General features: G+C 52.2%; 1 protein-coding gene across 5 annotated transcripts in view; it reads left to right on the top strand.

Annotated features, from left to right (window-relative positions):
• The window catches only part of HCK (HCK proto-oncogene, Src family tyrosine kinase), a 31,422-nt gene that overhangs the window by 6,097 nt on the left and 11,672 nt on the right, over nucleotides 1-13,653 (top strand). The window contains exons 1-8 of one of the 5 annotated variants that reach the window (XM_077831849.1): nucleotides 1,391-1,572; nucleotides 2,488-2,542; nucleotides 4,915-5,074; nucleotides 9,931-10,048; nucleotides 10,810-10,852; nucleotides 11,663-11,762; nucleotides 12,101-12,196; nucleotides 13,071-13,174. In XM_077831849.1, the coding sequence (XP_077687975.1) occupies nucleotides 9,932-10,048; nucleotides 10,810-10,852; nucleotides 11,663-11,762; nucleotides 12,101-12,196; nucleotides 13,071-13,174 (460 nt within the window). In that variant the 5' untranslated portion in view covers nucleotides 1,391-1,572; nucleotides 2,488-2,542; nucleotides 4,915-5,074; nucleotide 9,931. Of the gene's footprint in view, nucleotides 1-1,390; nucleotides 1,573-2,137; nucleotides 2,158-2,487; nucleotides 2,543-4,914; nucleotides 5,075-9,930; nucleotides 10,049-10,809; nucleotides 10,853-11,662; nucleotides 11,763-12,100; nucleotides 12,197-13,070; nucleotides 13,175-13,653 lie in introns of those variants that run through there. The other 4 variants (XM_077831845.1, XM_077831847.1, XM_077831846.1 and 1 more) reach the window with 4 other exon arrangements.

The following is a 13,653-nucleotide window of genomic DNA, read 5'->3' as shown; positions in this document are numbered from 1 at the left end:
GGGTCGATATGGTGACACCCAGGAGCTTGGGCTCACCATGAGATTCACATCTGATATGGCCGCGAGAGTTGTGTGGACATTCTGATCAGAGTCAGAGTTGGGAAGAGGGGCCAAATCAGCTTAATTAAGTTAACAAAGGGACAGTGAGCAGTGGGGAGGAGACCCCTGCAGGAGTGAGCAGAGATATTTCTCTCAATTGTGTTTGCTTTGTGTAGTTACAATCCAAGGAAGCCCATGAGAATTCCTAGTACATCCATGCAAATTATATTGTGACTATGTCATAAATATGAAAATACGTTCTCTAAAGAACTGGTTACGGGGACAGCTTCTGCAGTGTGCTGATCCTGGCTAACTTCCAGGTCCAATTCACACCATAGGGCTTGGCTCCCTTTAGCTAGATGGGAGCTCAGGTTGGGAGCGGGACGTTATGACGTTCCCCAAGAAATCAGACAGGGACAGATGGGAAGGAGTTTCTCTTGTTCTGCATTTATTATTCTCTGATTCTGTGATTAGGAATGCCTCCAGCTCCAAACGAGCTCCCTGAGTAATGGCCTGGAGATGGTTTCTTCTTGGAATGGTTTGTGTGTGTGTGTGTTGAGTTAATAGCCAAAGTGAAGGCCACACGGAGCTGCCAAGTGTCATTTACTTGGGATTCATTTTTAAGGTAATTTTTAAAGCCTCCCACTGAACTCATTGAGGTTTGTAGAGCACAGCAAGCTCCTGAGATGATGGAAGCTAGAGAAGGGCAAAGTCTTGCCGGAACAGCGGGTGGTGTCATTGTTAGGGTGCTGCCGTATTTTCTTAAATCTCACTCAGGAGTTTTTTGTCTGAAATTTCTCTTATCAAAATCGTCACAGGGTGAGAGGCCTGCAGAGTCTGACACTGTGCCCTTGGCCTCCTCCCGCCAGCCTACCGTGCACCATGCCCTCTTCCCAGCATGACACAAATTCTCCCGCGGCTGCTCCGCCCTAGACATGAAGCTGTTACGCTGGTTCTACCCCGAGGTCCTTCTATTGACTTCAGTGGCATTATACTGGCATAACTCTTGTATCAGGGAGCAGGGAGCCAGGCCCAGTGTCTTTGAGGGCTAGTGACAACGAGCTCCCCGAGGGGAAGGGGCCAAAGTCCACTGGAGAAGAACCAGAATCTTTGCTGGTAAGAGATGATGGCTGTAGGAACAGGGGCCCAGAGACAGAGACCGGTGGCTGGAATGGAATCGGAGTAGGAGGGTAGGGTCGGGTAGAACCATATAGGTGCCGAACTGACAGGGAGCAGAGTTAGAAGTCTGTGGGCGGGGCATGTGGTGGTGGTGGGCGGGGCCTCAGTCGTGTGGGCGGGGCATGTGCTGGAGGGCTCAGAACCGGCTCCTGGGGGCGGGGGAATGGTTTGCGGTCCAGTTAGCAGCCGGTTCAGGGCAGAGCTGCCCCGGCCTGGCCGGGGAGCCGGTAGCCTGACCTCCTGGGACCCAGAGCCGGGTAGCAGGAAAGTGGCAGCTGCACCCCGGGGAGCGGGGAGACATGCAGCCAAGACAAGGGGGCTGAGCCCCAGGCGGACCCGCGGCTGCAAGCGCCGGTGAGATCGCGCGGCCGTCGGGGCCGGGGGGGCGAGCTGGGGAGCCCGGGAGCCCGCCCCGGCGGGCGGCCAGCAGCGCTCGCTGGGGCCCCGGGGAAGGAGCAGGGGGCTGGCCTCAGTGGGGAGGGGCCGGGGTCTGGGTTCGTCCCGGCCCCAGAGCCCGGGTACCACGCTCCGGAGTTGCCGTGGGGGGGACCCGGACAGGGCGCCCCGGCTGCGGTGCACGATCCCCGGCTCTACCAGCGAGCCCCCGGCTGGGCTGGGAGGTGCGTCCCGGTCCCACCCGCCGCGTGGGCGGCGGCTCGCTCTGCTGGGCGAGCTTTGCACGGCGTCCGGGGAGCCGGGTGCACCGCGGTGCGATGCCCTGTGGGGTGCAGGGGCTCCCCGGGCAGGCTGGGCTCCGCGCCCTGCACTGCTGAGCCCAGGGAACGTGGCTGCCAAAGTCACCCAAGTGTCTGGCCAGGCCGCGGTGCAGAGTCATCGCTGAATGTTTGGAAAGCGCTGTGGGGACGAAACGCAGCTCTGTGCGTGCCAAGCAGTTGAGTGGGAAGCTGTGGCTGGCTCCCAGCGCGGGTGTTTGCAAAGGTTAGTGGGGTAGGGACCGAGGGATTGCCAGATCGGAGCAGGTAACTGCTGGTCTAACTTTATCCTGTCTCCACTCTTGACTAGTACCAGCTTCTTCAACGTAAGGTGCAAGCAATGGTTCAAGGCAATGATGGGATAACCTGTCCTCAGGGCAAGCTCCCATCTCATTCCCTTTAATCCGTTTAAGTAAAGATTGTGGCCGGGAATGTGCAGACACAGACACTGTCTATTTGGATGCCTGCAAATAGACCACCTGGAGTGTGTTGGAAGGTTATTTATGAATTCAAGAACTGAAGGTTGACTTTTCATACTCTGTGGTCTTTTATTCAGGAACTGAAGGTAATTGCCAGGTTGCAGAGAAGGAACTGAAGTTATCAGCATTGAGGTATGGGGTTTTTTTTCCATGTGTGAAATAAAATAGCTGAAATGTTGACACATGGGTTTAGGTCCCCTTAAAAATTGCTGATGTGTGGGCAACCCCTGAGAGTTAGGTGCTGGCAACTCTTAATCATCTCTCTCTCCCTCCCCCCCCCCCCCACTTACAACTAGCTACACTCCTCCAGTGTGCAGTGCCCCAAATCTACAACTGGAGCTTGGCTTCCCACACTCTGAGGTGGGCAGTGTCGTTACATCACACGGGGTTTCTGTTATTGCTACAGGTCTGGGAATAATTTGTCCTTGCTGGTGGAACTCCTGACTTCAGTTCAGTGACGCGACAATGAATTTGGCTCCAGCGTTTCACACGTTGTGGTGACTTTGAAAAATAAATGTTTTCTTTTCCTCTCCTCCTCCAGAAAGAAATGTAATTAGAACGTATCTTCCTCTCAGACCCTCGCTCATGGTGAAGGCAGCGTCTCAGGCTGGAGCCAGAGCTGGACTTCCAGTACAATGACTATCAATTCCAGCAGTAATAGCTGTCCCAGACCCTGGCCTCTTCTTCACATAACCATACAAAATTAAGCCCCAAATTTACAGCAGGGGTTCAGCCTGGCCTCCCTATTTAGAGGTAGAATTTGCATCTGAAAAACTGCACTCCAGTTCCGCCCCCCAGGTTAGTGACTGTCACGTGCAGAAGTTAGCAGCTGGACAGCTAACTACAAGATCTGCAAGCCATCCATCTCCAAATATTTGCTCTCTCAATTTTGAGCCTGCAGAAAGTGGAGGCTGAGCTTTGGAAAATATAATGCTAACTCATAGTACTGAGTCATAACATCCCTGCTTCTAGATAGCAATATGGAGAATGGGCACCTTTAAATACCCCTCATTTATTATGAAAATGGACACAGAGAAAAGTCACACCATGGTAAAATGAAGGGAAGGAAGCTCTCAGTCCAGTTCCTAATAGTTATATCTCGTCACAGAAGTGTTGTACTGAACAGGCCTGTGACCTGTTGGCTGAGCAGTGTATGGGGGAAGCTTGCATGGTACCTCCTCGCATGCTGGACCTGTCCTATGGGTAGAGGACTCCTTCCATCTCCAGGCCTGTTAATCTGGACCCTTTTGCTGACACTAAATGCACCCAAACAAGTTGAGAGTGGAGATGAAAGAAAACAGTAAAGTAAAAATAGAGTCTCTACTAAGCAGATTCCTAGCCCAGGGGTTTTCAATCTTTTCTCATTTGCTGACCCCTAAAACATTTCAAATGCAGGTGCGGAAGCCGTTGGAAATCTTAGACATAGTCTGTGGACCTGCGGGGCCTGCGGACCACAGGTTGAAAACCACTGTCCTTTGGCTATCGGGAAGATGCCATCCATGCTACTACTGAGAGTTACAAAGCAAACATTTAGTACTTTCTAACTGCATAAAATTCACAGGGCCAAACCCACCGGTTGGGGTATCCCAAAAAGCTCTCACTGACTCCTTGAGTAAGGACTTCAGAAGCTGGCTTGCAGACACGCAGTCAGAATGAGCCATCGAGGCCGGGACTCTGCCCTGTGTTCTAAGTCCCTCTGCTGGGACTTTATTTTCCCTTTATAGAAAGCTGTTGCTGCTCAGGGCTTTGCCCGCAGCCCAGTGTAGGGGGCCCAAAGGGTCTTCATAAAGATTGTGCCAAGTGTCTATCAGTCTGGTAGCTCCACCTGAGAAATGAGGTGCATGACAGCTCATTGGAGGGGGTCTTTGCAGCTCCTTGGTAGGAGATCTGTGTTACAAGGGAGCAGTGTAGAGCAGTGGAGGGGAGCATCTATTGCGGACGGGGGGCTGGAACAATTTTTATAGTGGGGGGTGCTGGTGATGGAAACCATGTATTTGGTGTTTGTTATTCCACCTACAAGGTGCAGCAGCACCCCCAGTTCCAGCACCACTGATTGGAGAGGGGCACATTCTCCTGGATTCTGAGGAGGTTGGTACTGGCAGAGTAGAGGAGCCCTAGAACAGATTTTGGGGGGGGAGGGAGGAAGGGCCTGATTCTCTCTGCTGTTTGGAGAAATGCAGTTATATCTTTGGGCAGGCTACAAGGTTCCTTCCAAAATGAAGAACTGGTTTCAAATGTCTCTTAGTTTGCTGTTCACTGCCTCGCCTGCGGCTCAGGTACCAGCTCCATCCTGAGAGGTGCTGGGTGTCCTCAGCTCCTGCTGGGAGCCAAGGGAGTTCTTGCAGGATGGGGCCCAAGCTGTACTTCTCTCTTGGTGAAAGAACCCCCTGTCGCTTTGCTCACCACCTCCTGGTCTCCATCCTGGTGGGAGGGGTGCAGTGTGTGCTATCAGTTACGTGGCATCTCTTGCTTATGCTGTGGTTCTCTTCCCTTTCTGTCTGCAGCACCAAGCACTTCCTTTCTCTCGTTCTGAGTGAGGTCTCCACAGGACACCAGGAAGCTGCTCCTTCTCCGTCTCTGCTTCTTGTGGCCCGTTCACTGCTGACACTTTAAAGATTCACTGACCTTTCACAGGGAACTTTGAAAAGCGTTTACAAAAGCTGGGTGAGGGATGGCAGCTGCCTAACTTAACTCAGTATGTAAAAGGATGATGAGGAACCCAGAAACTGGGTTGGAGAGGGTACCGTGGGGCAGAGCAAGAGACTAGAATGAGGAGTAATGGGGTGAGATTTAGAGAGGTTAAGTTAAGGAGAGTGTTAGGAATTGCTCCTTGGGGCAGTGGAATAGTCTCCCAAGGAACGTGGCGGACGCAAACTACAGACAGGGACAAAGCCCTAGAGAATGTGCAATTGGGGACAATCCCACATTGGCACCAGGAGGGACTGCATGATCTCATGGGTCTTTTCCATCTTGCTTCTGTGATTTTTCTCCAGAAGTCCTTCACCTCTGGCAAATTCAGATCAGATGATGGGCTCCCCCAACCTGCATTTCCCATCAAGCTCACACTGAACTCCCTCAGCCCTGGGAGTACTCCATGTACCCTCCCTCCCCGCCCCCCCGCCCCGTTCACTCATTCCTTTTTTCTTTTAATTCCTTGTATGGTGTTTCACAGGTCACGGGAGGGAGGGGGAGGAGGGTCTGCACATAGGAGCAGATACTACATGTGCCAGTGTAAGGGATTTCTGTGTCTACGTTATAATTTGCCCTTAGTGCCACCCCTTAGGCCAGGTGGCTGCTGTTCCTGTAATTCTCAGGGCCTCACTCACCAACGTGCCCGTATTGTTTTGTGTTGCTCTGGCAGTGCCATGGGCAGGGGTACGCTGGGAATCTTGTTCTGGGTGCATATGACATCTCCCAACAGAAGGAACTGCAATGGGCAGATATCGCTAGAGTAGCTGGCTGTTGGAGTGACTTTCTCCCTTCTGGCGTCTGTTTTTTTTCCAAAGCAATTGTCTACTGTTGTACTAATTTTGATGGAATAAATGGGCCCAGAGAGTCAAAGGTGTTTACATGATCCCGTCACTGTACAATGCTGCACAGTTAAACATGGCTTGAGTGACCTCAGGCTGCTTAGCCCCAAGACAAACACACCATTAAAAATCTTTATAATCTTTCATTAAGGATACAGAAAAGCAGGGAAAACAAAGCATTTGGCATGTAAAGTATTCAGTAATGTTTCATTTTAACAATATCCCTTGTTTCCATTAGCTGTAGAGAGTTTTCATAAGGAAACCCCCATCTGACAGCTGGTTTTTTGTTTAGCGATGGTGTTAAAGATGGTAATAACAGTCCTTTCTGGAAAAACAACAAGGGATCCTTGTGGCACCTTAGAGACTAACAAATTTATTTGGGCACAAGTCTCTAAGGTGCCACAAGGACTCCTCGTTGCTTTTGCTGATACAGATTAACATGGCTACCACTGAGTCCTTTGTGGGGAAAAGAGCAACAGAGAGTTGAACTGGTCTGGAGCTGCTGCTGCTGCTGTTAAAGTCCGGCCCTGTTTCCTGCAAGATAAAACAAGACACACACACACACAAGAGTGGAGAGAACAGAACAGCAAAGACAGAAAATGCAACATCTGTCTCCGGTGCAGACTCATACTTGCGCTCTCATGGCTAGCGAACGCTGGCCCAGCACGCCGGCTTAACAGCCACTTGGAGACCTGGCAAACTCGTACCAATGCCAGGCTGTTGAAGGCACTGCTTTTAGCTCTACTGGTCCCAGGCTCCCAGCAGTGTTGCAAAAGATGCAGTTGTCTTGGCTGGACTGAGCCAGACTCCCATTAAACAGAAGGCAAAAGGAGAGAGAGAGGAAGGAGAAGAAATAAAGTGGGGGAGGAAGAGGCCACAGGAGGGAGGGGTGGTAGCAGGAACCCAAGTCTCACATTCTGTGCTACAGGCCTGAAACAATAAATAAGTGCTCCAATACAGGGCAGCAGGAGGCCCTGGGAGGGACCAGAGAGGATCTGGGGCTGGTGTGCTGCTCTCGGAGTGGCCCTGCCACCTGGCTCCCAACATGCCCGGGCTCCTGGTGGCTCCAGCCCCCTTGCTCCCCTGCTGGGGAGGGGAAAGGAGCTACCTGGCCGAGGACCAGCAGAAGTACCAGAATGCCATTCTGGCTCTTAAAGAAAAAAAACGGTGCTGGAACAGCCTTCTGGCCTGACGCGAGTGATGCTCGCGTTCCAAGTGGTGGATGGGATTTAGTGGGAGCTGGGGGAGGTGGCAATGTCGTTGGAGGATTCTGGGGTCCCAGGAGATTGTGAGGGTGGTAGCCAGGATGGTGCTTTCAGTCAGTCTACCCTTCTCATTTTGGTTCTCCCCAAAGTGTCTTTTTACAGCCCCCACAAGAGAGTGATTGGTGGAATAGCCCATCCCCTCGTTATTTTGTCCCCCAGTTAGGACTAATGTCTGATGCACTAGTTTTGGGCCATTGATTTCCTGTTCCGTTCTTCTCTTTACCAGTCATGACCTCAACACGGTGCTTGCTTGGTGTCAGGAGACCTTTTTGTTAGAACTAATCTCCTGTTTGCACCCCTTCTGTTTACAGTCATTGTGACAGCTTAGAAACCTTCTCCCACTTTCCAACTATTGAGCTCACAGTTGGGGTAGACTTTAAGGCCAGAACAGACCATCGTGATCATCTAGTCTGACCTCCTGCACATCGCAGGCCACAGACCCTCACCTCCCCACTTCTGTCACAGACCCCTGACCTCCGGCTGAGTCACTGAAGGCCTCAAATCATGGTTTAAAGACTTCAGGTTACAGAGAATCCACCATTTACTCTAGTTTAGTTTAAACCTGCAAGTGACCCGGGCCCCATGCTGCAGAGGAAAGGTCTCTGCCAATCTGAACTGGGGGGAAATTCCTTCCTCACCCCAAATATAGCCATCAGTTGGACCCTGAGCCTGTCAGCCAAGATCCAGCAGTCAGACACCTGGGAAAGAATTCTCTGTGGTAACTACGAGCCCTCCCCATCTAGTGCCCCATCTCCAGCCGTTGTGGGTATTTGCTACTAGCAGTCACAGATTGCCTGCAATGGCATGTGGCCCATCTCATCTTACCATCCCCACCATCATCTTATCAAGCTCAGTCTTATCACAAGTCAGGTTTTATGCCCCCACTGCTTCTTTGGGAAGGCTGTTCCAGAACGTCACTCCTGTGGTGATAGCCTTGCTAGACCCCAATTATTACAGCACGACGCCTGGAAATCCTGACTTATGGAAAGACCTTGCAGGTGGGGGCAGGAGGGACATGAAACCTTAATGACATTTTACATTGAGGTTTTCTTTTTAAGCAAGCCCCCAGCCATTGGTTTTGATGCAAATTTTAGATCCAACACCATTGCACAAATAGACCAATGCTGAGCCCTTGGCGTGAAAGTCCTTGAACTGTGGGGACATCTTGGCCTGCATCTGAATTCTGTGGCTCAGGTCCTATGTCTATTTAAAACACAGTTAATCAGCTACTCTACTGCCTCAAGCCTGTGACCGCAGCCACAATGCGGCTGTCTTTGGTGAAATATGATTCAAAATAGCATGCAGTTCAAGTGAGATGAAGACTCTGAGCATGCAGCAGTGAGCCTGGAGTAAGGCCGTACAGTCACGGGGATAGCTTGGACGAACAAGAGACAGGGAATACAGTTTTGACTTCCCCGGACTCTGAGGCCCAGAAAGTCCCATGCAGTTTGCTGAGCTGTGGAGTGGGAGAAGCAGGGTCGAGCCCAGGCACTGCTGCAAGGGGGATGCGTGTGGCAGAGCAGGTGACTTGCAGACTAATTTCCAGAGTGCTGAGCACCTGTTACTCTCGTGGGCGTTGGAGTGTTCATGAGATCAACCGTGTGCGTGTCCTTCCCTCCCACACGGGTGCAGATTAACTAGTGTTTGGAGGGTACTTTGGCAACCACAAAGACTTTTTTTTTTTCTTAACAAGGATTATCATTATCTGGCCAAGTCCTACCACCCTCACTGAGGGGAACTCGCACTGAATTCAAAGGGCTGCATCCGCAGCGGTGCTGTGCGATTGCGATTCCCACTGAAAGCTGATAAGCACTGCGGCTGCTCAGTATCACTCAGGATCTGGGCCGGTGGGGGTCTTGTCTGAGTAGAAGCCCTGGTGTTTGGCTTCTTGGTATCTCGGTCCCCAAAGGTCCTCCCAAGTGGGCAGTGCCAGTGGCCATGTCCGGGAGCACGCTGCTAGGGCTGTGATTGTGGCTGTTTGGGGAGTTGTCTCTCCGCCCTGCGAGCCAGGGTGTCCTCACTCCCTGCCTCCCCCACGCTGCCAGTGGTGCTGGCCTCCATATGCCATTTGTCACTTCTCCCCCAGCTGTCTCCAGGTGCATCCTGTGCTCCCTTGGCATGGCATGCTCGGGCTGCAAGGCCCCCAATTCTCCTCCATCATGTCCTTCCTTCAGGCCCCTCTTCGCTGTGATGCCTTCATGAGATTCACCAACTCAGACCTCTCTTTTCTCTGAATAAAACAAATTTAAAAACATCTCCTTGTTTCACCATGATGTTCTAGCCCTTCCTGAGTAACCACAATATCCTCCTGCTGAGACCCCTCACGCCTCCCCCTTCCTCTCTTTGAGTCCTGTCTAATGTTATTTTGTAAGCTCCTTGGGGTCAAGATTCCTTCCTTTTGGAGAAGTTTCTACCATGTCTTTGGGCTCCTTTGGAAGTCGTCATGATAATAATCCTGCTGTATTATGTAAACCAACCGCGAACTGCCTGGGGTTAGGGAGGGATTTTCCTCTGGGCTGGTTTTTCTGTCATTGTTCCTTTTGGGGTTCCAGCACTTGGTACTGGCTGCTGCTGGTGACCAAGCAGGCTAGATGAGTGGGGGCCTAATAGGGTGTGCTGATGGCTATGTAGGCGTGAACATGGGTTTGTCAGTGTTAAAGTTATTTCCTTTCTGTGCAGCACTGAGCCAGAGAAACTATCTTTCTTTCTCTTCTTTCCACTGCAGGATGGGCTGTGTGAAATCCAAGGATGCCAGAGTGCATGGCAAGGACTTCAAAGCTGATTCTAGCCCTAATTTCCTGCAGCCCCACTATGTGAAAGACCCCACATCCACTAACAAGAAAGTAAGTGGGAATGTCAGTGGAAATTCCTTTCTGAGCGCTAGGGAAGGTCCTGCTGCTGTTGTATTTACTGATGGGTCAAGACCAGGGGCAAAGGGAAATGAGGTGCAAGATCCAGCCATTAAAGGAGAGAAAAGGGAGCTATGGAATCTCTTTCCCCACCACCAGCCAATGTTTCTGTTTGGATTTGACCTAGGCAGTAGGATAACCTGCTCTTGGGGCATCTGGGACCAGCATAGCAGAAGGAGTCTATTTGTCACCGGTCACTGTGCCTGTGGCTTGGGGGGTAATGCTGGTTTATTCTGGGTTGGGAATGCAAATGTATTGCAATCCTTCCCAGGGTCAGGCAAGAGGGTAAGCTGATGGAAATGAAGAAGCTAATGGAGAATGAAAAAGAGAGGAAGGGGTCAGAGAAGGAGGAAGACACTTGAGAGGGAGGAAGAGGAGGAGGAGGAGATGAAGGTCATGGTTCCACTAGAGATCAGCAGTGAATGGGTTAAAGAGAGAATATAAATATTGCAGGAGCTCGTCATCCATAATGGGCTGTGGCTCCCCACAGGAGCGTGTGCTCCATCCCGCTATCCATCCAGACTTTCATGGTGCAACTCCCAGCTCTGCTGAGCCCAGTCTCCCTGAGTATGTCCTTTCCACATGGTCTCCAGTGCCGTCCATGGCCCATCTCCATTCTGCAGGGGAGCGATTGGTCTGTGTGACGTCTGGGGACTTCATACTCTAACCGTTCCCCTCCCCGTCTTGCTTTCCAGAGCAATAACGCCTCCAGCACGACTCAGCCCCACACAGCGGATGGTATGTATAAAATATGATCTGCAGGCAGCTGTGTTAGAGTGAGCGTAGGAGATGAATGTGAGCTGCAGGCTTCAGATCTGGTTCAAACTCCCCGAGAGCAGAGGATCTGTTCCGGTGCCCTGGTTGGACCCCTCCCTGATACGAGCTGTCTGAGTGTTGCGTGTAATACACCCGCCTTTCACCTTTGAGAACTTGGGTTCGGATTCCACTTGGGTTCTGGGTGCCAGCAACTGTAATAGGCTCAGTGTTGTGCCTCTGGATGCTCAGGCATATCCCAAGCTCATCAAAAACTCGAAAACAGACAGGTACATAAATCCTTATCCCCCCATGGGACCTCCCCCAGGTCTGCAGTCCCTGCCCCTGCTGTGCACGAGTGTGTTTGTGTGTGGGGAGGGAAGGCGCGAGTGTGTACGTTACTGTGAGGGAGACGAGCGCTTTGCTGTTGGCTTTGTGTTTTCTATTCGAGTGGAGGGGACTCTGCTGTTATAATGGGGTTGGCTGGGTGAATTCGGAAGGACCCACCAGAGGGGCCTGATCCTGGCTAGTCCGGGTTGGAATCCATCAGGGGAAACAGTGTGGGGTCAGCCAGGACTGAATGTGCATGGAAGCTGAATTCCCAGGGGCCACAGCCAGTCGCCCCTCCAGGTGAAGGATCCACTGAAATAATGGAAGGGTCCCCGTGACCTGTGGACAGAGAGGGGTGAGGGTGTCTTGTGTCTGAGTCAACTGCTTCCCCCCCACCCCACTACCTGTGCCCAGGAGAAGCTCTTCTGCCATTCTGAGGGACAGGGTGTGTGTTCCTCCCTGCAGGCTCCGACGACTACATCGTCCTGGCCCTGTATGACTATGAAGCGATACACAGTGACGACCTGAGCTTTCAAAAAGGAGACCAGCTGAAGGTCCTGGAGAAGTAAGTGCAGCCCCGGCTCCCTGGCTGCGGGAGTGGAAGGCATTGAGGCTCAATGAGTGATGGCGTAAGACTAGCCTGTTTTTCTTGAGCACCTGACAGCTGGCTCTGTGGGTCCTGGGGAACCTTGAAGGCTTATTCCCTGTGATTACTCTTCTCTAGGCTTCTGAGCCTGTAGAGTTTCCTCTGCTACAAGGCTGCCTCGCCTGGAGTGGCCTTAGAAGGTCATCAGAGATGCCTTAGAAGTGCTGCCTTTGGGGGGTAGGGAGGACGGAAATGCACTTCAGACTCCCATTGCAATGTCGGGTGATGGGAGCAATGTCATGTCTGTCTCTCCTCAGGTCAGGAGAGTGGTGGAGAGCAAAGGCGCTGACTGGGCAAGAAGGCTACATCCCTAGTAACTACGTTGCCCGGGTAAACTCCCTGGAGACAGAAGAGTGAGTCTGCCATTCATTTGGGTGGGGCAGGATCTCTGTGCAGGGATAACCTCAGAGATCCCTCTTTAGCTGAATAACCTGCACTCCGTTGCCCATCGTGTCTGCCGTTCGCTGCCTTTTCGGGCATAACCTTCCCATTTCTGTTCTGCTGATCTTCTGCTTCTGCTTGCTGCATCTCCAGGAAGGTTAAACTCTTCTCCTGCCTAGAGACAGACCTGGGGCTGGCCACCAGAGTCTCTGCTTCCCACTTCCCCACAGACTCCTTCTCCTCCTTCACGGGAACCATAAGCTTTCCCTGCCCTTCCCCATACACCCCAGAGAATGAGTTGCCCTAATTCTGCCCTGGTCTCTCTCCACCACGCACTCCTTCAGGGGGCTGGGAATGCCCGGAGTGCTGAAGGGATGGTTAATTGTGGGCTCCAGCCCCCCAACCCTTTGTGGCCCTGACCTGGCTGTTCAGAGTCCAGAGGAGAAAGTGAGGCCAGGGGGAGAGATCACCCAGGAAGCCTCCTTCCTGTTCCTGTGTGCCAGGGAGATCCATTTGAAAGGCATGACATAGACGCCATGGTGAGTCCCCAAAGCATAGGTAATGGGGGGTTGGGTCTTTGCAGCCCAGTGATGGAGACATGGGAGCTGTAACTGCCATGTCACATGAATGACCCTGACAAAGCAGTGCTGTGTTGTAGAAACACCATGGCAAAGCAGGCTGCTTGTCCAGCAGTCTCTCCTGACTCACCGTCACCCTCAGCTTGAGTCTGTCCTGGAAAGGCTTAAGTGGGCAGAGTTTCAGGAATGTCTGAGAAGCAGAAAGCCTGGGAACCCACCTGCGTGCTCAGCGCGGGGGGCAGGGGTCAGCTCTGGTTTCACCCTACAGGTGGTTTTTCAAAGGAGTCAGCCGGAAAGATGCAGAGCGTCACCTCCTCGCTCCGGGGAATATGATTGGGTCCTTCATGATCCGGGACAGCGAGACAACCCGAGGTAAGGAAGGGGGCAGCAGAGGGGGTGCTGCCCCTTGTGGAATTGAAGGCCTCTGCTGTTTGAGACAGGGCAGGAGGAGGTTGGGTGGGGGTGGGTGATCCTGATCCAGACAAAGCAGCAGTTATCAGGCAGGGAATGAACAACGGTCTGAAAGTTCCCCCTTGCCAGTCCCTCTCTGCGCTGGGTGTCTAACTCGATTCCTCTTGCTACCAGAACATAGGGTTAGTTCTGCTAATGTATCGCTGTCACCCACAATGTTGCAAAGTAACCTAATCCATGTGGGAGGGGTAGGCTTGCAGGAAATGACCCCATTTGACACGCCCCTTGAGGTTAGGAGGAGCGGATGATCAGGGAGGGCAGAGTTTATCCGCTTCTCAGCTCAGTGCTTCAATAAACAAGCCCATTGCAAACTCTTCCTTGTGTAAGGGGTTGAGTGTCAGCCTAGAAATCCCACCGCCATGCTTCTGGAAATCCCTACA

Source organism: Eretmochelys imbricata, chromosome 13 (assembly GCF_965152235.1).
Source record: "Eretmochelys imbricata isolate rEreImb1 chromosome 13, rEreImb1.hap1, whole genome shotgun sequence".
In the NCBI taxonomy this organism is placed as follows: Eukaryota; Metazoa; Chordata; order Testudines; family Cheloniidae; genus Eretmochelys; species Eretmochelys imbricata.
The sequence above is the reverse complement of the archived record's forward strand: the minus strand, read 5'-3'. Positions and strand labels throughout refer to the sequence as shown.